The sequence below is a fragment of the Otolemur garnettii genome, unplaced genomic scaffold (genome assembly GCF_000181295.1).
Source record: "Otolemur garnettii isolate 467f Iridium unplaced genomic scaffold, OtoGar3 scaffold00023, whole genome shotgun sequence".
Taxonomy (NCBI): domain Eukaryota; kingdom Metazoa; phylum Chordata; class Mammalia; order Primates; family Galagidae; genus Otolemur; species Otolemur garnettii.
The window spans coordinates 10,268,900-10,290,266 of record NW_003852418.1 but is presented as its reverse complement, the minus strand read 5'-3'; the positions used below and the strand labels follow the sequence as shown (position 1 = coordinate 10,290,266).

At 50.9% G+C, this 21,367-nt stretch overlaps 1 protein-coding gene across 1 annotated transcript in view; it reads left to right on the top strand.

Moving 5' to 3' along the window:
• Positions 1-21,367, top strand: part of PREX1 (phosphatidylinositol-3,4,5-trisphosphate dependent Rac exchange factor 1) — a 191,233-nt gene that overhangs the window by 141,205 nt on the left and 28,661 nt on the right. The window contains exons 12-19 of the mRNA XM_003787681.3: positions 937-1,040; positions 1,275-1,324; positions 3,996-4,071; positions 10,427-10,499; positions 15,908-16,050; positions 17,496-17,588; positions 18,871-19,019; positions 20,580-20,665. Of these exons, the coding sequence (XP_003787729.1) occupies positions 937-1,040; positions 1,275-1,324; positions 3,996-4,071; positions 10,427-10,499; positions 15,908-16,050; positions 17,496-17,588; positions 18,871-19,019; positions 20,580-20,665 (774 nt within the window). The remainder of the gene's footprint in view (positions 1-936; positions 1,041-1,274; positions 1,325-3,995; positions 4,072-10,426; positions 10,500-15,907; positions 16,051-17,495; positions 17,589-18,870; positions 19,020-20,579; positions 20,666-21,367) is intronic.

Below are 21,367 nucleotides of genomic sequence, written 5' to 3'. Positions count from 1 at the left end.
CTGGAGGTGGCGGGTTCAAACCCAGCCCTGGCCAAAAACTGCAAAAAAAAAAAAAAAGAATGTGGGCAGAGTCAGGGAGGGCCTCTTTGAGAAGGTGATGCTGGGACCAGCACCTGAGCAGTGAGGGATGGAGCCAGCTGGGCTTCATGATTCCAGCAGAGGGAACAGTCAGTGAAGGCGTGATTAGTTCAAGGAATAGCAAGAACCAGCAGGGGAGTGTTAGCAGGTGAGGGTGAAGGCACAGGACTGACGGGAGAGCAGGGAAGGTGAGGCCCAGGACCCTATGGGGGATGATAGGGTCTTGGGCTTTTACTCTGAGTGGCTGTGAAGCCATTGCTGAGCCCTGCATGGAGGGAAGACTTGCTCCTACTTTTAACAGCATCCCTCTGGGCCTCCTGTGGAGAGTGGCCTTTTAGGACCCAGGGTGGCAGCAGGGAGCCCAGCCAGGAGGAGACTACAGAGGAGGCAGCGATGGTGCTAGTCCAGGCAGGAGCTGAAGGTGGTTCAGACTAGGGTAGGGACATAGAAGTCAGATTATTGATATTTTAAAGGTCAGGCCTTCCAGCTTCGCTAATGGATTCAAAGCATTAAGGATGACTTTTAGGCTGTTGTCCGGAGATCGTCCTGTAAACCTCAGCTGTGTGGTCTCATAGCCCAGCATACTGGGTCCCCACATGACCCTGGGGGATCTAGGTCTGAGGACATGTTGGGGCAGAAGGGTCCCAGTGCAGGCTGGACCAGATGTATTTCTGGGTGTAGGTTTCATCAAGGCCCCACACGCAGCAGGAGATTCCTCAAGTATTAAACAAGGAGCTATAGCACCAACCTAGTGAGGTGTGGGCAGGGGGTTCAGTGAAGTCATGCCCGGCCCAGAGGCTGGTCCAGTGGCTTGATGGGAAGTGTGCCCAGCCTCACGGGACCTCCGTGTTTCCCCAGTTTCTGACAAGCACCAGTTCAAGAATGAGCAGGTGATGTATCGCTTCCGCTATGACGATGGCACCTTTAAGGCCCGGAGTGAGCTGGAGGATATCATGTCCAAGGTAGGGACCTCTACTGGGACCCCCACCCAGACTCCCCTGAGGTCACCTTCTGTGGTCAGCTGTGCTGCGGTGGCCTGTTAGCTTTCTCCCCTACCTCCCTCACCTCTCCCACCTTCCCTTCCTTCCCCATCACCCTGGTTTGTCCCAGGAACTCTCTCTCCCAGCAGACTGGATTTAGGAGCTTCTGAAGGATCTTGCCTTATTCCAGAATCCTCTCTTTTTTTTTTTTTTCAGGGCGTGAGGCTTTACTGCCGTCTTCACAGCCTCTACACCCCCGTGATCAAGTAAGTTACTCTTTTTGAGCTCCAGTTTCTTCTCCACCTCTTCTCAGCTGTGCAGCCTTGGGCCCGCAACTTAACCTCTCTGATCCCCTGTGCCCTTCTCCATCAGAAGGGGCCGGTAATCACTTTCCCTGGAGGTTCGTCATTAGGATTAAGTGAGTGGGTTTGTGGGAAGCGCTGCAGTGTTGTGGGAAGGGTGTCAGTTCTGGAGCCGGACAGGCTGAGCTTTGATCTGCCTGCTGGAGACCAGTGCTGGGACCCTGGCAGAGTCACTTACCCTCCCCTGCCTCAGCTTTCTCCTCTGGGGACTGGGGCTAATCCCAGCAGCCACCTCAGGCTTCACCCCTGCATGCCTTCATGTCTTCCCTGCAGGGAGGGTCTTCCCTGAGCACCTGTAGAGAGTAGCATCACTTGTACTCTCTGTCTCCCTTCCTTCACTTTGGTTTTCTTCTTAAAACTTAGCGCGGCTCGGCGCCTGTGGCTCAAGCGGCTAAGGCGCCAGCCACATACACCTGAGCTGGCCAGTTCGAATCCAGCCTGGACCCGTCAACCAACAATGATGGCTGCAACCAAAAAAACAGCGAGGTGTTGTGGCGGGCGCCTGTAGTCCCAGCTACTTGGGAGGCTGAGGCAGGAGGCTCGCTTGAGCCTAGGAGTTGGAGGTTGCTGTGAGCTGTGATGCCACAGCACTCTACCCAGGGGGACAGCTTGAGGCTCTGTCTCAAAAAAAAAAAAAAAACTTATTGCTGCTTGACATATTATATATTTGTTAATCTGCGTACTATCTTCCTCCCCTCCCCTCCCCTTCACCAAGGGTGAGGAAAATCTTCACTGCCCCATCCCTATAGCCTACAGCAGGGCTGCCCAGCTGGATTTTCTGCACTCAGAAATGCTCTGTAGCTGCGCCATCACGTATAGCAGCCACCAGTCCCATGTACCTTTGGAACACTTGAGATGGAGGAATGTGATTTTTAATTTGACTTAATATAAATTGATTAAAATTTAAATTAAAATAGCTGCATGTTGGAGAGCACAGGCCTAGGGCAAAGTAGTGGGATTGGTGAGTGTTGAGTGAAAGTTGAAAGGTCATTTACTTCTTTTGTTTCTGTTTCTGCCTCTGTCAAATGGGCATAAAAAGAGCTCGCATGTCTTGGATTTTCATGAGGATTATAATACATCTACAGAGGTGCTTTTTTTCTTTTTAAAGTCTCACTCTGTCACCCTGGGTAGAGTGCTTACAGCAGCTTCAAACTCTTGGGTTTAAGTGATTCTCTGGCCTCAGCCTCCCAAGTAGCTGAGACTACAGGTGTCTGCCACAGTGCCTGGCTTGTTTTTCTATTTTTAGTAGAGATGGAGTCTCACTCTTGCTCAGGCTGATCTTGAACTCCTAAGTTCAAGGAATCTGCCCATCTCAGCCTCCCAGAGTGCCAGGATTACAGGCATGAGCCACTGTGCCCAGCCGAGAGAAGATGCTCTGAATGGCTCCTGGCACTATAAATGCCTACTATTAGTTGTTTTCTTTACTGTGAAACTTCCGAGTTATGGATGGATAAAGGGACAGAGAGGGTGACCTATTCTTACCCCAGCTGCACATTCCTCTGCCCCCCTGTCCTGATAGCTTTTATCACCTCTCAGAGGAGTGGAGATGAGGGACCTCTTCCCGGCATCTGCTGGCCCTGGGGGAGGTCAGGCCCTGGGAACCACTTTCATCTGCAAACCTCCCTCCTCCCTCTCGGCCCCTGTGCCCCTGCTCTTGTGCAAGCCCCATCAGCCTCGGAGAAGGGAGTGGTGGGGGCAGCTGTAGGCCTCTGCTTTCTATGCACGTGGCCTGCTAGTCCCCTCAGTTTCTAAAGCCTGAGAAAGACTCTCCAGCCAGAGTTTCTTTATCAGCCTTGGCACAGGCTGGCCACATAAGCTCATTTTTGTTGACTTCAAAGGCTGAGGAATTGTTGCAATTTTGCTGCAAGGTCAGTAATCGTACCAAGGCTTGGCAGAAATGTAGCTGCCATACGAGGTCAGAGCGCTTCCCGCGGGATGGAACTACAAGAACTGTGAACTCACAGGGCTCTGCCGCCTGCTCAGTGCCAGAAGCCCACACCAGCCCTTTAAACTCACGAATGTCAACAACCAAACAGAGATAAAGGAGGGGAGAGAACCGAGAGTTTTCCCTACTGCTGTGTTAGGGTGAACCATGCTTCCTCAGCCTTGGCACAAGTGATAGTTTGGCCTGGATAAGCCTTGGTTGTGGGGCTGTCCTGGGCATGCACGGTATTTAGCAGCATCCCTGGCCTTGGCCACCAGGTGCCCTTAGCACTTTATAACACCCCTTGCTCCCACATACCACCATCATGACAGCTAGAAATGTCTCAGAGCCTTGGAAGGCCAAATCGCCCGCAGCTGAGATCCCCTAGGCTAGAGAGAGAGTTTCCAGGGCCGGAGAGCCTTCCCCTGCTGCCCCCTACTCCCTAGTGGCTAGAGGTCTGGGATAGGCGTGGCCCTTGTAGGAGCTGCAAGTTAGGTGTGGAGTGTGGGCTGAGACTTGGACCCTTGCCCAGTGCCTAGATAGCTGATGGCCTGGAAATCTTTGATGCCTAGACCCAGCCAGCAGGGCAGTCAGGGCTGCGCCCAGCACCCTCCTCCCCTCGGCTCATCCCACGCTTGCCTGTCCCCGCAGAGACCGCGATTACCACCTGAAGACCTACAAGTCGGTGCTTCCAGGAAGCAAGCTGGTGGACTGGCTGCTGGCTCAGGTGAGGACTCGCTTCAGGTGTGTGGCCAGCATCTCACTTTGTCTTTGGATGTGGGGCTTTTCGTTAAAAAAATTTCCATCGTGGCAATATATACATAATATAAACACCATCTTGGCCATTTTTCAGTGGATAGTTTAGTGGCATTAAATATATTCACAATGTTGTATAATCACCACTGTCTGCCCTGAGACCTCTTTTTGTTTTCCCAAACCAAAAGTCTGGCCCCGTTAAATAACTCCACAGTCCCCCTCCCCCTAGCCCCTGGCAGCCACCGTTCTCCTTTCTGTCTGTGTGAACTTGACTAATGTGGGTGGAATCACACAATATTTTTCCTTTCGGATTGGTTTATTTCACATAGTGTAGTGTCTGTAAGGTTTACCATTTTATAGCACATGTCAAGAATTTCCTTCCGTTTTGAAGTTGAATGATTTTCCATTGTCTGTGTCTTAGTGCACTTGTGCTGGGTAATCTATAAAGAACAGACATTTATTTCTCCCAGTTTGGGAGGCTGTGAGTCCAAGATGCATGTGCTGGCAGGTTTGGTGTCTGGTGGGGACCTGATCTCTGCTTCCAAGATGGCATCTTGCTGCTGTGTCCTCACGGCAGAAGGGATGGAAGGGACGGGCTCCCTCCATCAAGCCCAGGTACAGGGCTGTCTAATGATCTGCCCAGTGACTCGATCACCTGCTAAAGGACACACCTCTGAATGTTGTTGCAGTGGGGATCAAGTTTCATCATGATTTTAGAGGGGACAAAAACATTGAAACTGTAGCAGTGGGTAAACTGCATTTTGTTCATCCACGGACACATGGGCTGCTTCCACGTTGGAGCTTTTAGTTATAAAATTTGCATGGTCCGAGTGGCATCTATGGCTCAGGAGGGTAGAGCACCGGCCCCATATACCAAGGGTTCAAGCCTGGCCCTGGCCAAACTGCAACAAAAAAATATCCAGGTGTTGTGGTAGGTGCCTGCATTCCCAGCTACTTGGGAGGCTGAGGCAAGAGAATCGCCTAAGCCCAAGAGCTGGAGCTGTGATGCCACAGCACTCTACTGAGGGTGATAAAATAAGACTGTCTCTAAAAAAAAAAATTTTTTTTTGCATGGTCCTAGGCAGTCTGGGACAGGCTGGTCTCATCCTGGCACCAAATTGGAGCTGTCTTTATTTATTTTTTTTTGAGACAGGGTCTCACTTTGTTGCCTCGGATGGAGTACCATGGTGTCCTAGCTCACAGCAACCTCAAACTCTAGGGCTCAAATGATCAACTTCTTGCCTCAGCCTCCTGAGTAGCTGGCACTACGGGCACCCACCATAACACCTGGCTATTTTTTTTTTTTTTTTAGAGATGGAGTCTGACTCTTGCTCAGGCTGGTCTTGAGCTCCTGAGCACAAGCAATCTACCTCCTTGGCCTCCCAGAGTGCTAGGATTACAGGTGTGAGCCACCTCTCTTGGCCTACTAAGTTAGAGCTTATGTTTGGAGCCTGCCAAGTTATTCCTTTCAGAGAAGTTCCCAGTGGGTAGGGCCTGGCCAGAGGCCTGGAAAATCTGTGCATGGGTTTTGCTGCAACTTCCCAAAGATGTTTGCTCTGTCAGGTGCTGTGCACACACCTGTCTGTCGATCTCTTCTCCTTTATGGCTCCTGATTGTGGGATATTTACTCTGGGCTGGATCCTGGCAGGCTTTGTGTATTATCTGATTGAGTCCCCCAACCCATTTACATGTGGGAGAACTGGGACCCAGAGAGGCCGATTGGCTGGCAGGGTGCATAGCTTTACAAAGTGTAGTGTGGACATCACTCCTGGGTGAACCCCATGCTTGAGCTGGGGGTGGGGCCCGTCACAGACATGGCAGGAAGTCACTGGGGCTTAGAAGCATTCGCACTGGAGTGATGGGATGTACTGCTTGGGAATGGGCTGGATATCAAGACGGAGTCCTGGGACTTAGGGGTGACGGGAAGGTGGAAGTTCCCTTGGTGGTGATGGGAAGATGGATGAGGGTGTTTAGGGACAATGTAGCCTTCTCTTTGGACACAGGAGGTGCCACTGGACTTCTCAGCAGGTGGGTGGGGGAGAGGGCAGGCTTTGCACACGTGGACCTGAGGTGACTCTCCACTGCAGGTGGCCTGTTCCTTGTCAGCCTTGGGTACCTTTAAAACAGGAGGTGAAAAGAGATTGCAGAGAAATTAGATAAGAGGGCTCATTACCTGATACTTCTTTTAAAAAATTTTTTTCATGTACCTACTAGGTAGTGGGCACTGTTTTGGGTTTTAGGGACACCAAATGTTCCTATTGTTACAGGTTGTAAATTCTGGGGAGGGATAGGAGAAACACAGAATAAATAGAAAAATAAGTAAAATGCATAATGTATCAGCTAGTTGTAGGTTGCAATGAGGTGGAGGGTATGGCCTGTGGGAGCAGGAGTGGGTATTATACAGGGGTGTGGGGTGGTCAGGGAGGCTGTGTAGAGCAGGGGCAGTGGGATAGAGAGCTGAGCGAGGCAGGAGCGAGTCTGGGGGACTCTGCGGAGTAGCTCAGAGGCTCTGAGGTGGGTGAGCCTGTTATGTCTGGGGTACGGGGAGGGGACCAATGTGGCTGGGGGGGGGATATGAGGAGGGACTGATGGGGAAGCCGTGTGTAAGGATGACACAGGGCCATGTGGGCCCTTGAAGGGCGCTGAGCATGGGTGATGTGCTCCGATGGGACCCCTCTGGCTGAGTGTGGAGGATGGGCTGCGGGGACAGGGCTGGCAGCAGGGAAGAGCCAGCATCAGCATTAGCATTCCAGGAAGGGGAGGGTGGTGGCTGAGAACGGGGTGGTGGGGTAAGTGGGAGAAGGGGTTGGATTCGGAATGTTTTGGAGACGGACCTGGCAGGGGTTGCTGATGGATGGTGGGAGGTGAGGAACAAAGAGGAGTTGAGACAACTCCAAAGCCTTTGGCTCCAGCTGCTATTTACTAAGCCAGGAGGCTGTGGCAGAGGCAGCTTTGGGGAGGTCAGGCCTGGAGTGAGGACGCAGGGTAGCAGATTGGAGCTGAGGCAGGAGGATGGCTTCCCTGAGGTTGCTGTGAAGGCAGCTGGGTCAGGGAGGAGGGGAGGAGAGTGAGCGTGCCTGTGTGGGTCTCTCTCTGGGGTAGAGATCAGTGACCAAGATGTGTCCCTAAAGACTGGTTATAGTGAGTCTCAAGAGTCATCCCTACCTTTTACCTTAGCAGGGAAGTGAGAAAAACACCTAATTGCGTATAGTTTAGGAGGGTTTTTTGCTTTAGACACATCTTCTTTTCTAACTTCTGTGTCATTCTACCCCTTGAAGCATACCTACTACTGGATCAGTTAGCTATGCTGTGTACAATAGGAACCCTGACTTACATGGTAAAGATGTTTCTCTCTCACATAATTAAATGCCTGGAGTTCGTGGTCCTAGAGCTCAACAATGCTGTCTGCACCAGGGCATCTCTACTGCTCTTTTCTGCCATCCTAGAGTCTTCTTATACCTGCCTTACAGGCACATGATGGCTGCCATAGCGCCAGGCATCACATCTGTGCAGAACCAGGGTCAAAGGCAGGCAGCAGGGACCACTGAAGAGCACTTTTCATTCTGATATTAGGGGAGGAAGTGTCCCTTAGTCTCCCCTGCACCCCTCCACAAAGGTCTCATGGCCAGATGGGTCCCCATATATGCCCTCAAACCAGTTCCTTTGGGAAGAGAACAAGGGTTGCTGAAGTGGCTTAGAATGAATCCTTGGGATTCATTCCTTGTGTCTTGGGAGGGACTCTGTAGTTGCTACTCAGATCAATCAGAGCTCTTTTACCTTTGAAAATAAGGTGAGCATTAGACTTTAGATCAGTGTTTTTCAATCTTTTTATCTCACGGCACACTTGAACCTATAGTTAAATTCCACATGGCACACTTAAATTATGTTGATGAAAAAAAAGAGTAAAAAAACCACTATGCTTTGAACTTTTCTTGAAAATAATTAATGATCTTTAAAATTTTCATAGCACACTTAAGATCCTCTCACAGTACACCAGTGTGGCATGGCACATGGGTTGAAAATCACTGCCTTAGCTAGACAACTTACGTTCTATATCGGCTCTGATTTGCTTGGTACATTATCTCATTTAATCCTCAGAACAACTTGATGAAAGTACAGTTATTATCCCCACTTTACTGATGGGGAAACTGAGGCTGTGTAACTTGCCTCAGAGCACACAGGCATCAGAATACTCTGAGATACTCTTGTGTGTGGGGAGGGGTTGTCAGTGCCCTGCCAGTCAATAATAATGCTCCTAATGATTGCTGATCATGTAGAATCTGAGCCAGGAGCACCACTCAGGGTGGCAGAGGCCTTGCAGAGTCAAGGGAAGATCTAAGAATGAAATGAAAATACAGATGAGGAAGTGAAGCCCAGAGAAGTTAAAGAATTGTACAAGGTCAAGGGCAGGGCTGGGGTTTGAACTTGGGGACCCAGCTGTTCTTGGTGGCTTTTGGGTCTTTGCTGCTTGGACTGAGGCTGTCAAATTTCAGGCAGGGATCAGTGGCCTAGATCAGGAGAGGGCAGAGGACAGGCCAGGGATGCCGGTGTGGGAGGGATGCACACTCCTGGGCTGGCTCTGCAGAATCCTGCCCGAGTGCCCTCCATGCTGACCTTGTGTGCAGGTAGACAGCAGGCGTCGAGGGCAGCAGGACTTGCTACAATGGGGTGGGGGTCAGGGTGGAGAAGCAGAGAGTCTGCTAGTGGCTGGAGGTACTAGGAAAAGACAAAGAAAAATAGGGACAGGAACCTTGGCTCCACCCCCTGGGTAGCTAACGTCTCCTCTGAGCCTCAGTTTGCCTATCCACATTTTCCTCCTGGTGGGAGAAAATGCCACTTTCGGGGACTGCTAGAGGGAGGTGGGCAGGACTCCCTCTTCAGTGATGCCTCCAAGGTCTTCCCGCTTCACTGTGAACCCAAAATGTGCCCTTGGTCTAACAGGAGCCTCTGGGATGGTCTCCCCAGGACCTTTTGGGGAGAAGGGGAAAATGTACCCCTTTGAACCTCACAAAGCCAGGTGGGCTCCAGATGCCACCTCGGGCCCCACAATCTGCAGGGCTGGGCCTGCCCACCACCTGGGCCCTAGTGTCTCTCCCCTGCTGGCTCCTCACAGCTGGGAGGCGGCTGCTCCGGATGTGGCCTCTCACAGCCGCCTGAGCTGGCAGGGCTCCCAGCATGCTGGCCCTCCAGCCACTGGCTTGGGGTCCTGGGGGAGAAATTTATCTTTTTCGAGTCAGCGCGGGGCAGGCAGTGTGGTGAAATACTGAGGCTGGAGGGTCTTCCCCAAGCCTTCTGCCCAGGGCTGAGTCCTGCAGCCCTGAATAGTGCTCATGTCCCCTTTGGTTGCAGCCTCTGTGGCTGATGACACAGAAGGGACAGGCAAGGCCTCTCAGAATTTCTGACTTCGGGAGTCAGTGAGAGGGGGTTGTGCGGGTGTCAGGGGAGTTGAAGCTCACTGACCCAGCTCCGAGCTCCTATGCGATCTTGCCCCTGCTGACAGCTCCTTTATTTAATCATCAGATATTTACTGAGCCAAGGCTTCAGGCCAGGATTTGTTCCTAGCACTTAGGATAAGCAGGATCGCAGCAGCACCTGGGCATGACCCAGCCTGTCCTCTCATGCCAGCCTGCTGCTTTCTGCTTCTTCCTGACCTCTGAGCTGCTTCCCATCTCCAGCCCTTTGTCTATGCTGTTCCCTCTGTTTGACACCCCTGTCCCCATGTGCATACACAGAGCTCACACACTTGGCCTGGATGAGTTTAGATTAGTTGGGTTGCAAGCAACAGAAGCAGACTGGCTAATGAACATTCTGTGCCACTTGATGTCTCTATTTATCCTTTGAGTTTTTTTTGAGAATGCCATGGTGTCATAGTTCACAGCAACTTCAAACTCCTGGACTCAAGTGATTCTTTTACCTCAGTCTCTTGAGTAGCTGGGACTACAGGCGCCCCCCCCCCCCCAATAATGCCTGGCTAGTTTTTCTATTTTTTTAGTAGAGACAGGGTCTCCCTCTTGCTCAGGCTGGTCTCAAACTGGTGAGCTCAAGCAGTCCACCTGCCTCAGCCTACCAGAGTGCTAGGATTACAGGGGTGAGCCCCCACACCTGGCCTCCTTTGTGGTATTGATCACAGGTACAATAAAATAGTCATCTTGTTTGGCGTTTATTAGTAATTATCACAAAGATGTGTGTGAGGTACTATAGTAAATAAGACAGAGGATTTTAGCCCTTGTGGAGCCCCCGTTCTTGGGGATTTGTGGGCTTCTTGCCAGCCATGCTCAGCTTCTCTGATACTGACCTGCCTAATGCCTTTTCTTGTTCCGTTGCAGGGAGACTGCCAGACGCGGGAGGAGGCCGTGGCGCTTGGTGTGGGCCTCTGCAACAACGGCTTTATGCACCACGGTAATCCCCCTGGTCCTCAGCCTGGCCTCCCAGGGCCTCACTCCCTCGGCTGTCACTCCAGGCGCAGAAAAGCTGGTGGTTTACAAAGCAGGGAGGGGGGACTGAAGCCAGGTCTGTGGCTCTGTGACCCTGGGAGCTGGGAGTGGCTCCTGAATCCCATCTGCCTCTTGCTCCTCCCTGATCTGTACCAATTGAGACATCACTTCAGTATCCAGTGGGAACTAAAATGGCTGGGATAGTTTGGGAAAACATGGCCTGGATTTGAAGTCCAGTCCAGCGGCTTTCTGGACGGGAGGTGGCCTCCCAGGATGAGCTGTGAAGGGAACTACAGACAGGCTGGCTGTGAGCTGAGGCAGAAAACCTTTCTGGGAGTTGTTTGCACCTCTTTTCCCGGCCTCACCCCTTAGATAAATTGCTTTTCGTCCCACAGAGAGAGAGGCAAATATGAAGGGATTAGAGGGAAAGGGTCCTGAGATGGTCCCAAGGCAGGAAGCTGGGGAGGAGGAGAAAATTGTTCCATTAACACCAGTTTAAATTAAAACAAAAATCAACACTCAGCGTGCCCGGTCTCTTTCTGAGTATATCCCATGTGTTTATTAGTTGAAGCCTTACAGCCTAACCCGTTGACGTTAGTATTGATATCACCCCCCATTTTATAAACGAGGGATTATAAACTCAGATAGTCAGGAAATGTTTTCAAGGTCACATAGCAAGTAGGAGCTGGGATTAGAACCCAGATAGCCTGGAGCAGGATTAGGACCTAGATAGCCTGGAGCAGGATTAGAATGCAGGCAGCCTGGCTTCACTGGCCCCACAAGTAACTGCTGTGCTCTGTGACCTATCCCTTCGCTGGCCACCACTGGGGATCCCAGAGTCACCTGTCCTTTAAATGGGGCAGGTAAACTTTTAACCTCTGCTGGCTAGGCACAGTGGCTCATGCTCATAATCCCTGCACTTTGGGAGGCTGAGGAGGGAGGATTGCTTGAGCCCAGGAGTTCAAGACCAGCCTGAACAATATAGGGAGACCCTGTTTCTGCTCCAAAATTTGTTTCACAAAATTAGCTGGGTGTGGTAGCCATGCACCTGTAGTCCCAGCTGCTTAGCAAGTTGAGGCCGGAGGATTGCTTGAACCTAGGAGTTTGAGGTTGCAAACTCCTCAAAGCTGTGATCATGCCACTGCACTCTAGCCTGGGCATTAGAGCAAGACTGTCTCCCTAAAAAAGTAAAATAACTTCTGCCAAGGATTCTTTTTCCTTTTTCTTGTTTCTAGAACATTCCTCAGGGCCTTTGCACTTGCGTTCTTTCTTGCCTGGGGTGCTCTCCTACCTCACTCCTGTACGTGACTCAGATTCCTCTCAGTCCATACCTCCTGACCCCTCCTTGTATACACAGCTAAGTGTTTCTAGCTCAGGTTCACTTTTTTAGAGGAGCTGTTCTGTCTCTGGTAGACCAATCCCACTTATCCTTTCTGCCTTTGTTCATTCTGGTATTATCCAGAGGGTGTCTTTTGTGTGCCAGGCACTGTGCTAGGCTATGGGGACAGAGTGGTGGCCAACACAGAACCATCTTGTTCTGGGGAACTTACAGCCTCATGTGTGTATGTTTGTAAGTGCGTGTTTGTACCAAACAAAAACCAAATCATACATTTTCTGGCCTTTCAAAGGGTGTGGGCATGTGAGGAGAACTTTGGCTTTTACGTCGAGTGAGGTGGGAGTCCTGGCAAGGTTCTGAGCAGAGGAGGACGTGGCTGAGTGGGGCTTACAGGTCCCCTCTGGCTGCCTGTGGAGGACAGTCTGGGGCGTGGGTTGGGGTGGAGGAAGCAGAGAAGCCAGTGGGGAGGGTGGGCATGATGGTCCAGGGGAAGGACGATGTGGCTGGGACCCAGGGTGGCTGTGGAGGGAGGAGTGGTGGGATTCAGGAGACCCTGAGCCATAGGCAGGTCTTTTGGCCATTTCTCTTTCCTGGCCTCTGCTTTTTTATTCTAATTCAAGAGGTTGGCAAACTTTCCTTGTGAAAAGCCAGATGGCAAATAATGTAGGCTTTGTAGGCCACCCAGTCCCTGTCACAGCTGCTTGAGTCTGCTGTTGTAACATGAAAGCAGCTATAGGTGGTTGTGGCTGTGGGCTGATAAAACTTTATTTAGAAAAGCAGGTGGAGGGCCATAGGTTTTTGAGTCTTGGGTTTGTATCCTCTTGCAGGCTGAGCTGTATGCTGGTGAGCTGGGAGGCCATTAGGCCCACACCCCTGTCATGTGGCCATCAGGCCTAGTTCTAGGCCCAACTTGGCTGACTCCCAGTAGGCCCATGCGCTTCTTTGGGCCTCGGTTTCCCCCGTTTTCCACTGGAGCCCTTGCTGTCCCCTTCTTCTCTAAGCTCAGCTTAGAAGTTCTGTGGGAATAGGACTCACACCGTGGCTTCCCATTTACCCTGCTGACATGGGTCGGTCAGGCCAGTGTGGGTGGCCTCAGGCATCTTCACCCATCCACCCCATCTCACTGAATTCAGTTCCTCATTCCCAGAGGCCACTCTGTCCCCTCAGGGCACCCTGACAGCTCCGGCCTTCCCGCCATCACTGGGCAGAACCTCTCATTATGGGTGAGGATAATTAGGGGTCCTCCCTGGCTGCTATTCCCGGAAGGCTGCTGGCTGAGGACATTGTGTGGGGTGGGGTAAGGGGTGACTCCTGGGCAATCCCTGTGCTCTCAGGGCCCCTCAGGGAGAGAAATTGCAGGACGTGGTCCTGCTTCCCTTATTCCCTGCCACGAACTCAGAAATAGGTTAAAATAGGAAAGGGGCTAATCCTAGGGTTGTGGCTGCAGCAAAGTACAGGGTAGGACGCAGAGTGGAGGGTGGGGCGAGGCCTCCGCGGCACCTTTCCTGGCACCTCCCTTGGCACCTCCTTTGGCATCTGAGCCTACAGGGCCCTGTGGTGTCTCCAGGACCCCAGCAGCCTTTACTGAAAGATGTTGAAGTTGGTACTTAACTTGGTTGAGCATGTGGACTTCTGGAAGTCCACCCTGTTTTCCCCAAACATTAGAGGCAAGACACAACATAGCGATTCTTCCTCCCACTCCTGGAATCCTCTAACTTAATGTTTATAGTGGAGGTGAAGCTGGCCGGCTCCCGGGGCCTGGCTCCCCAGCTCTGGGGAGGGAAGCATTTTGTGTGTTTGTTTCTCTAAAGTGGTAGCAAGGGTGGCCTGAGGATGATGCTTACTCACAGGTAGGGTCCCTGTGAACTGTCCTGGGAGACCAAGGACAAAGGAAGAGACTCTTCTTGCTACTGTCCCTTGAGTCACCAAGTTGAGAGAAAGTCCCTGTCTTCTGGGGTAACAGAAATGTCTTGCAGCTAAGGCAGTGGGTTTTCTTTGTTTCAGGGTCCCACTGATCTGACAGCTCACTGCCTTCACCCCTCCAAGCCTCAGTTTCCCCCTTGTGCACTGTTGGTATTTATCTCTACCTTATCTGCCAGGCCTGGCAGGGCATTGTGGGGAAAGGGGGACCCTACTGCTTGCTGGCTCTGTGATCTTGGGCAGCTTACTTTACTTCTTTGGGCCTCCGTCTCCCCATCTGTGAAAAGGGTACAGCAAATCCTTCCTATCCAAGGAGTAGATAAGAACTTAAGCATACATCCTCATGCCCAGTGTGCTTGGCACTAGTAGTCAGACTAGTAGGTGCTTAGTTAAATTGTAAGCCACAGGGGTCAGGTCACATATTGGTTGTTATTGGCTGTTTTTATTCATTTTCCTGGCTTGTCTTGGAAAGGCATCAGCACACTTTTTCTGTAAAGTACAGATAGTAAAAATGTAGGCTTTGTGAGCCATACAGTCTCTGTCACAGTTATTCAGCTTTGTCATTGTTTTGCAGAAGCAGACATAGACAATGCATAAAAGATGGCCGTGACAATAAAGCTTTATTTATAAGAGCAGGTAGTGGGCCAGATATGGCCCATGGGGCCTTTGTTTGCTTGGTCTTACTGTGGTCTCTTTCTGATGACTAGTGAGGTTAAGTTCCTTTTTACATACTGCTGCCCAGTGGGGTTTGCCTGCCTGTACACTGCCCATTCACATCCTTTGCCCATTTATCTATAAATTTCCCAGCTTTTTCTGGTTGATTTCATTAGAGAGTTTTGATATTCTAGATATTTACTCCTTGTTTGTTTTAGACATGACGAGTTGTCCGTCAATCTTCCATCTGCCCATGGAGTTGCTATTGAATGGAAATTCTTAATTTTACTATAGTACAAGGGAGCATGGACTCCTTTTCTATCCTAGGGTGAAGATATTCTTCTCCATTTTGTTCCGCTAGCTTTAGTTTTACTGTTCATATTTAGGTCTTTAATCCATCAGGGATTTATTGTTGTATATGGTGTGAGGTAGGGATCTGATTTTTTTTTTGTTGTTGTTGTTTTTCCCTTCCCTCTAAGTGAGTGAAGTTTCCCTGCACCATCTGTGGACTACTCCATGTGGTCATTAATCATCCATTGTATACTGAGTTCCCATAAGTGCCTAGTCCTCTTATGTGATTTCTCTTCACTTCCACTGGTTGTTAATCTGTTTCTACTCCAGTTCCCCACTGTTTTTATTACTATGGCTTTGTATCATACCTTTATAGCAAGTGGGGCAAGTTTAGATTTTTCTTTTTTTTTTTTTTTTGTGTGACAGAGTCTCACTCTGTCACCCTTGGTAGAGTGCTGTGGCATCACCAGCTCACAGCAAACTCCAGCTCTTGGGCTTAGGTGATTCTCTTGCCTCAGCCTCCTGAGTAGCTGGGACTATAGGTGCTAGCCACAATGCCTGCTATTTTTTTTTGTTGCAGTTTAGCCAGGGCTGGGATCAAACCCACCCCCCTCGGTATATGGGGCCTGCACCCTACTCACTGAGTGACAGGTGCTGCCCAAGTTTAGATTTTTCAAGAGCAGTCAGAAAGTCAGATCTTTTTTTTTTTTTTTTTTTGAGACAGAGCTTCAAACTGTGTCCCCCTGGGTAGAGTGCCGTGGCATAGCTCACAGCAACCTCCAACTCCTGGGCTCAAGTGAGTCTCCTGCCTCCACCTCCCAAGTTGCTGGGACCACAGGCACCCGCCACAATGCCTGGCTATTTTTTTTTTCGGTTGTAGCCATCATTGTTGTTTGGCGGGCCCGGGCTGGATTCGAACCCACCACCTTAGGTGTATGTGGCTAACGCCTTAGCCACTTGAGCCACAGGCGCCAAGCCAGAAAGTCAGATCTTTATGTGAAATATCCTAATATGTTAGTGTTGGCATGTGATCCCATTTTAGTAAAATACTGTGGTGGCCAAACCAAACTTGTCCAGAGGCTGGCTCCAGCCTGTGACTGCCAGTTGGCAGATGCTGCCAATACTCTCCCATGTGAGTCTGACCACGTGCTTGTACCTCTCTGGGTTTGCAGTGCTGGAGAAGAGCGAGTTCAAGGACGAGTCCCAGTACTTCCGCTTCCATGCTGACGAGGAGATGGAGGGAACTAGCAGCAAGAACAAACAGCTTCGCAATGACTTCAAGCTGGTGGAGAACATTCTGGCTAAGCGCCTGCTGGTAGGAGCAAAGCTGAGCTGCTGCACTGTCATTCCTAGACACACCTGTGGGCCAGGGAGCTGGGCGACCTTCCAATTGTGGCTAGAGAAAGGTGCTCAATTTTGAGTACCAAGCAGTATAGGGGATTCTAGGTGGTGGTTGAAGACTGCCCTCTTCACAAAAGACACTGGGTGTGTAGACGCCCTTCCTTTCTGCTTCCATCTCCTCTGACCAGCCTGGCCCTGTGCATCCTGTCTGCCCCGTAGCCTCAGGTCTTGTAGACTGCCATCCTGTGGGAGCATTTACCAGCCTGTTCAGGTACTTACCAACCACCCTGGCCTCCCAAATCTTTGCTTCTCTGCCTGCCTGTGAGCTGCAACCCCCATCTGAGCACATGGTCCACAGTAGACAACTGACACAGGCTCAGAATGTAGGTCTCTTGCCACCACCAGGATTGGAGCTGAAGTCTGACTGATCTAAAGATGACTCCATTGTCTTCTCTCCCTAGTACTTGAGCTTCTCCTCCCTCCACTGCCATTTTTGTCCTATAAGGCCCTCCAGTGCTCCCCATCACATGCAGGATAAAGTTCAAACTCTTGGCCTGACATCAAGACTCTTCCTTCATCTCCTGTGCTCTCCCTTCCTCACTCCACTCCAGACACTCTGGGTAATCTCTTTCTTGGTCCTCCAGTGCCTTGGGACTGACCTCAGGGCATTTGCACATGCTGTGCCTGCTGCCTGGAACACTTTCTATTGCTCTTTGTGAAGTTTTGTTTCTCACTTTATTCCAGGCTCAGCTCATATACTACCCCCTTGTTGTCAAATATTTGTTGACTAGCCAGGCATGTAATCCTAGCACTCTGGGAGGCTTAGGCAGGTGGATTGCCTGAGCTCAGGAGTTCAAGACCAGCCTGAACAAGAGTGAGATCCCATCTCTAATAGAAAAACCAGCTTGGCACCTGTAGTCCTAGCCACTTGGAAGGCTGAGGCAAGAGGATCACTTGAACCCTAGAATTTGAGGTTGCTGTGAGCTATGATGATGCCATGGCACTCAATCCCAGTGTGACAGATTGATACGCTTGTCTCTAAAAAAAAAAAAAAAAAAAACAACCCCCCCCCCGCCGGCCAAAAAAAAATTGTTGATTGAATAAATTTGTTTCCCTGAATCCCCTCTCACTGACTCCCAAACCTTCCAACATGCCTTGGTGGTTGGACACCTTTGCATCTATTTCTTTCACTAAGTCATTGACAAATATGTATTGAACACCTACTACATGCCAGGTGCTGTTGGTGTTTTATTCGAATCTTATCAGCCTGGGTCTGCATCTCCCAGCAGTCCTTCTGTCCATACTCCTTCTCCTACTAGACTGGGACATGAGGAGTTAGCAGGATCCTGGTCTTGTGGGGAGCCTGGAGCCAGCCCCACCATGCCACCTTACTGGGTCTCTTCTGCCCTGGGCCCTTAGATCCTGCCCCAGGAGGAAGACTATGGCTTTGACATCGAGGAGAAGAATAAGGCTGTGGTGGTGAAGTCGGTCCAGAGGGGCTCGCTGGCTGAGGTGAGGCCTCAGGGGAAGACCCCCTGGCCTGGGCTGTGTGCAGGCAGGAGGGTGGTGCTTCTCCACATTCCTTGAGGCAGGGCTGGCCTGGCAGATCCTGGTTCCTTTCTCTCATTGCCCCATTGCCTGTGTGGAGAAACTGAGTCAGGACTCCCTGGTCTGCAGTGGCTGGGGAACTGGGAGTGGGTGCAGGTGCGCAGGGCTGTCCTCCTGGTGTTTTACACTGGTGCCCTCTCCTGGACCTTGTAGGGAGGTACAAGAAGAAAGCAGAGGGCTGGTTGCAGTGGCTCATGCCTGTAATCCCAGCACTCTGGGAAGCTGAGGCAGGTGGATTGCTTAAGTTCAGGAGTTTGAGACCAGCCTGAGCCAGAGCAAGACCCAGTCTCTACTCAAAATAGAAAAAATTAGTGGGGCATTATGGTAGGTGCCTATAGTCCCAGCTCCTCAGGAAGCTGAGGCAAAAGGATTGCTCAAGCCCAAGAGTTTGAGATTACTGTGAGCTATGACTCCATGGCATTCTACCCAGGGCACAGAGTGAGACTCTGTCTCAAAATAAATAAATAATTAAATAAGAAAGCAGAAAGTTTCTCCATCATTTAGTTTTGGGGATCAGCTGTGAGAATTGAAAAAACCCAGAGTGGTTTGAGCCAGACAGGTTCATTGCTGTCTCCTGGACACACAGTCTGGAGGAGGGCAGGTGAGGGGAGGGAGTCTGTGGTAGGCCCAGGATTCAGCCCCAGTCTTTTTAGCTTCTCCTGGGGAATGGAGAAGATACAGCCCCATGTTGGCCAGATGCCCAGCTTGCCTCCTGTAGGTTAGGAATGCTTTGGGCTGCAAGTACCCACATATTTGCCTCACATGGAGGGAGCCATGGGGCTTAGTTTTCCAGGTGACCTGGGTGGTCAGAAGGAGGTGGTTGTGAGTCTTGGTTCAGGTCAGTGTGTCTTTGATTTTCTTGGGCAAGTCTTCAGAGTGACGAGGTGACAGTCCTAGTGTGCTCCCTCATGTCCTCATGGGACAGCATTAAGTTGCAGCAGAGTTTCTCCACAGGGAGAAACATTTCTCCTCTCCACCCTCCAGTAGGTTGCCCCATGGTGCCCTGGCCAGAACCAGAACCAGAACCAGGTCTCTGTGGCCCTAGGCACTCAGCATGGAGGGAACTGGTTGCCACAGTGGGCTGACCCTGGTCCTGCTTGGTGCCTGAGGCCTTACTGTGCCTTGGGGACACACCTGAGAAGGGAAGGCAGTCTGTAATGGGTGTGTACATCTCTCCCCTGCCCAGATGGCTGGCTTGCAGGTGGGGAGGAAGATCTACTCCATCAATGAAGACCTGGTGTTCCTGCGGCCTTTCTCGGAGGTGGAGTCCATCCTCAACCAGTCCTTCTGCGCCCGTCGCCCGCTGCGCCTCTTGGTGGCCACCAAGGCCAAAGAGTGAGTGTCCCCAGGTCCTGCAGGTGTCCCTCTTATGCCAAATGATTGCTGGGGTTGGGATGAACTGTCCGGGGCCCTGTGGGTGAGGCCTGTTGCTGTAGGTGCATGACAATGTGGCACTTCCATTCATTTGGCGGGTGCTTATCGGGTGCCCACCCTGTGCTGGGGGGGCGTTTGAGGCTTTGGGGATCCAGCTTGGGGTGGGGTGTGTGTGCAGTTCCCACCCTTCATAGAACTCAGGTCTGGTTAGAGGAGTGAGCAAGAAGCAGACAGTGCTCAGACAGAAGCAAGGCACACGCCGGACAGTGGTGTGATCTGGTGCACGTAAATATGCACAAAGCTGGGAAGGGGGCCGGGGTGTGTGGACCGGTGGTCAGGGAGTCATCACTGCACATTGGGGTGAAGACCTGCAGGAGGTGAGGGGAAGTCAAGGGGACTTCTGAAGGAAGAAGTTTCTAGACAGAGACCACAGCCAAAGCCAAGGCCCTGAGGTGGGTAGTATAAGTGTGTTAGAGGAACAGCCAGGGGCTGAAGGAGCTGGAGCAGCGCTCGAGAGGGCAGGGTGGCACTGAGGGTAATTAGGCAGTGGGGCAGGCCCTGGGGGACCATTGGAGCCTGCTGGGAGGCTCCGGCAGAAGCCTTCTAGCTGTAAGAGGAGACCAATGGTCTGGGGCCGTGGTGGAGGTAGGGAGAGGTGAGGAGGCTGGTGACAGGGTCCAGCATGGAGAGAAATGGATTGATGGGTCCAGAGGAAGCATTTTCTATTTAAAAAATTATGCATTTGGTTTTGCAATACTCCCTTTTACTTAAGGTAAGTGTTCTATTGATGGGAGTGATGGAAGATTTTAAATGAGATTATTTCAGTAAAACGACAAGGTGATTGAGGGAAAACATGATTGGTAGTTTCATTGGTCTATGGAAGTGTCAGAAGTCACAGGGTGGAACGTATGTGCTTAAAGTCCCAGAAACACTTCGGGTTTGAGAATAGGCTCCCAGGTGGCTTTATCTGGCAGGTGGGAATGGGAGAGTCAGCAGACTGGCTACACAGCTTGGGGACAGGCCCTGGACATGACTCTGGCTACACCCCCCAACAGGTGCTGCCTCCCTGTCTGGGGCTACCCAAAGATGGCAGACACCTGGGCTGTCACCGTGTGTGCCCAGGGCATCTGTGTGGGTGTGTTTCTAGGCTCAGCACTATTCTCATCTCTCCTCTGTGATTGTTGAATGAATTACTGACTGGCAGAAGTGCTGGTCTGGCCACCAAAAAGCCCTTAGGACAGGAGAACCATGGAGGAGGGTGGTCTGGAATTTCTGTGCATGGACTGAAGCTCCAAAGGTGACTGGCTGGTTGTGATTAATCAGAGATCCTGGTGTGGTGGGCTGTGCTTACCTGATGTGTCTCTATATATTTAGGAGCTGGAATCTCTAGTGCTGCTACTAATATGGACTGGATTTCCCCAAAGTCTTGGGGAAGGGGGCTTACCACGTTGGCCCCCTGGGTGAGTAGGAGCAATGCTGCTTTTCCTTATGGCCTTTCCCTGCTACTTCTGCCTGGTACAGGATTGTCAGAGTCCTCGACCATCCAGAGGCACTGTGCTTCCAGATCCGTGGAGCTGCCCCGCCATATGTCTATGCCGTGGGGAGAGGTGAGTGGGAGCCTAGCACACAAGAGAGGGGAGCTTTGGGAGGCAGGTCTGTCTGTGTGGTAGGAGTTCAGAGCCATTATCACTACTGGCTTCCACCTGATAGTGCACTATTAACACTTATTTTCTTTGCCTGGTGCCAAGACTTCCAAATACAAATGGCCATTGGAGTCAGGCAGGTTGCAAATGGGTGTAGTGATCTGAGTGGAAGACAGTAGGGAGTGGTGAGGACTATGGCAAGGAGAAAAAAAATGTATGTTCACTCTACAAGGTACATTTGCTCTTCTTCTCAGGTTCATTTATGCCACTTAGTGATGTGAATGCACTCTTGCCAGAGTTGATTTTCTAAGAGAAGCCAGTACTGTGAATTTGGGGCCCCTCCAAAAACACTTTTGTGTCCTGACCTAGCCCACAGCCCACCAGTTTGAGACCTCTGTTTTCTGCATTGCTTTTTCCTTGCATGACATTGATGGTGTCACTCTGTCTTAAAGATAAAGCCAAGTAGGTCTGCAATGCTGGGCCCACCAAACATTTCTGCTGCTAAATGTCCCCTTGGGGACATTGATCATCATTGATCATCTATTTTTACAATCATAGTTGTATATTTAATATCTGTTGACTATGAAAATGTATATTATGACAGAAATGTACTGAGAATTTGATAATTTTTCTTTTCTTTTTTTTTTTTTTTTGTGAGACAGAGCC